The sequence below is a fragment of the Fulmarus glacialis genome, unplaced genomic scaffold (assembly GCF_000690835.1).
Source record: "Fulmarus glacialis isolate BGI_N327 unplaced genomic scaffold, ASM69083v1 scaffold11295, whole genome shotgun sequence".
Lineage (NCBI taxonomy): Eukaryota > Metazoa > Chordata > Aves > Procellariiformes > Procellariidae > Fulmarus > Fulmarus glacialis.
In genome coordinates this window covers 7,801-10,037 of record NW_009211211.1, presented here as the reverse complement: position 1 = coordinate 10,037, position 2,237 = coordinate 7,801, and the positions used below count along the sequence as shown (strand labels likewise).

Genomic DNA, 2,237 nt, shown 5'->3' with positions numbered 1-2,237 from the left:
TGCCTCCTGCACCGCTGAGCCCAACAGGGCAGCCTGTGCCAACAGGATTTACGCCTTAATAGACAGATCAAACCCTGAGCGAGAAATGAGTTTCTGCCTTCAGGGCTGCTGGTGCTGCCCACGGGGCTGCATCCTGCCTTGAGGCAAGTCCCCGGCGTGGGTGCTGGGCAGTGGGTAACACAGGGCGAGCAGGAGAGATGCCTTTCCAACCAAAATCCTGCACCGCCTCCAAAGGGGCAAGGGGATACATCCCCTCTGTCCCTCCGGGCAGCCAAAGACCCTGGGCTACCCATATCAGTTTTTATTTTAATACAAACTAAAAGCTTTTGGAGTTCAAACAAACATCGACGTGACACAGTGACAGAGCACCCAAAGGGAACCCTGACCACCCCAAACCCTGGTTCAAGAAGGAGGCCCTGGGTTGTTTGGCTCCCCAAGGAAAAGCTTCTTCCAGGAGCAGGGAAGCACTCTGCCTGCACGTGGGCAGGCGTCGGGCAGCAGCGGTTCCCTCCCTGCACGTGGGACAGGGAGGTCACTTGATGCGGTAGAGGACTTTGCGTTGCATGCGGTGCTGGATTTCCCCCCGCCGCATCATCAGCTGCAGCACCTTGTAGATGGCGTGTTCTGGGTATTTCTGGAAAAGGGGAGAGCAGGAGGAGATGAGCCGGCAGGGAAAAGCTCACCGGAGCCTATCAGGAACCTGCAACCACCGCTAAAGCCTGGCTACGCCACTCTGGAAGGAGGGAGCCCGTTGGCACCAGGTGCTGATGCTCCTCTCCCCTTTCATTATTTCAGGTCTGACTGCAGTCTCACAAATCAAAGGGTTCTGGTTTCAAGGGTAGGACCCCAACCTACCCCAACAGCCCCAAACCTCTGTGCTTTTGCAGAAAAATGAGCTCTTGTCTCACCTCCCTTGAACTCTACAATCACATTGCACACCGCTCCCTACAAACAACTTCAAAAGCAAATATGACCAAAAGGCTCTCCAGCCACCTCTTGGGGAATGGGTTTCACCCCCCGAGGGGCAGCCTGCGGTCTCTGGTTTCACAGCCCAACCCTCCACGGGGTCCCTGGCCCACCTGCCGCATGAAGTCCTGGACGATGCTGTGCTCCGACACCTGAGACCCGATGGCGAAGCGGCGCTTGAGCTGCTTCTCAATGCGGGACAGCATCTCTTGGTCTTCCTGTGTCGTGAAGCCTTCTGCCCCTGGAGGGAGAGGCTGTGTGAGCTCTCTGTGCCGCCCAGACGACACTCTCAAAGCCGGAGTGCCCATCTCCTGTGTCTCCCACCACACCTGCATGTCTCAGAGACTTTAAGGAACCCATGAGCAAATCCACCATCAAAGGCAGCTCCAAAGACACAGCTGAATGTGGACCTGACTGCTGGAGCTTCCTTCAAACCCTTTGTGACACGCTGCCTCCCACGGAAACATTGTCTCCACCCCCATGGAGAAGAGGTTAGAGGAGAAACAGGTTGGGGAACCACCTCAAGCACTGGACTCTGCCCTTGGGACCACAAGGGGCCAGACCATCCCTTCCTTGCCCAGCACAGGTGGAGACCCTTGGTGTCATTTGTCATTGCCCTCCCTGTGAGCCACAGCCCCACGGCCACGACGGCCCCTTGCTGGGCATTGCTTTTTTTTTTTGGGTCCGGCCCCGCCCTCGGGGGGGCCTGGTAGCCCCCCCTGCCCTGCCAGCCTGCTCCTGGGAGAGGAGCTCATCTCTCCTTGCCCTGAGCAGCCAGGCGTAGCATGTCCCTCCTGCCCCCAGCATAGAGCATCTCCCCCTCACCTGACAGGCTGCCCGACATGGCTGCATCAAGCGTGGACACCTGGAAGAGCCGCAAGGCCTCCTCAACATCCGCCTCGGTGGCGAAGGGCTGAAGCTTCATCTTCCCCAGGGACTCGGCAATGCGCACGATGGCCTCCAGCTGCCTGCGGCCAAAGGAGATGTTCCCTGCTTTCTACTGCAGCTCCGAGGGATCTTCTCCTTCCCTCTGACCCCTGACACCCCCACCTACCCCACTCCAGGCACCTCCTGCCCCTCGCCCCCTCCAGTGTTGCCCTGTTCACAGAGGGCTCTCCCAAACCCCAGCACCCCACCAACCCCCTTCCTGGGCTACCCCAGCTGACTCCCAGCGATGCAACCCCAACCCCGAGGGTTTCGGTGGGGCGAGGAGAGCGGGGTTGCTCACCGGATGGTGATGGGGATGCTGGAGCGGCGGGGGCTCTCCCGCT

At 59.4% G+C, this 2,237-nt stretch overlaps 1 protein-coding gene across 1 annotated transcript in view; it reads right to left on the bottom strand.

Moving 5' to 3' along the window:
• Positions 1 to 532: 532 nt before the first annotated feature.
• The window catches only part of MCM5 (minichromosome maintenance complex component 5), a gene marked incomplete at its 5' end in the record, with an annotated part of 9,501 nt that continues 7,796 nt past the window's right edge, over positions 533 to 2,237 (bottom strand). Inside the window, 4 exons of the mRNA XM_009577451.1 lie at positions 533 to 634; positions 1,080 to 1,207; positions 1,792 to 1,934; positions 2,195 to 2,237. The exon at positions 2,195 to 2,237 is cut by the window's right edge and continues 80 nt beyond it. Coding sequence (XP_009575746.1) covers positions 533 to 634; positions 1,080 to 1,207; positions 1,792 to 1,934; positions 2,195 to 2,237 — 416 coding nt within the window. The remainder of the gene's footprint in view (positions 635 to 1,079; positions 1,208 to 1,791; positions 1,935 to 2,194) is intronic.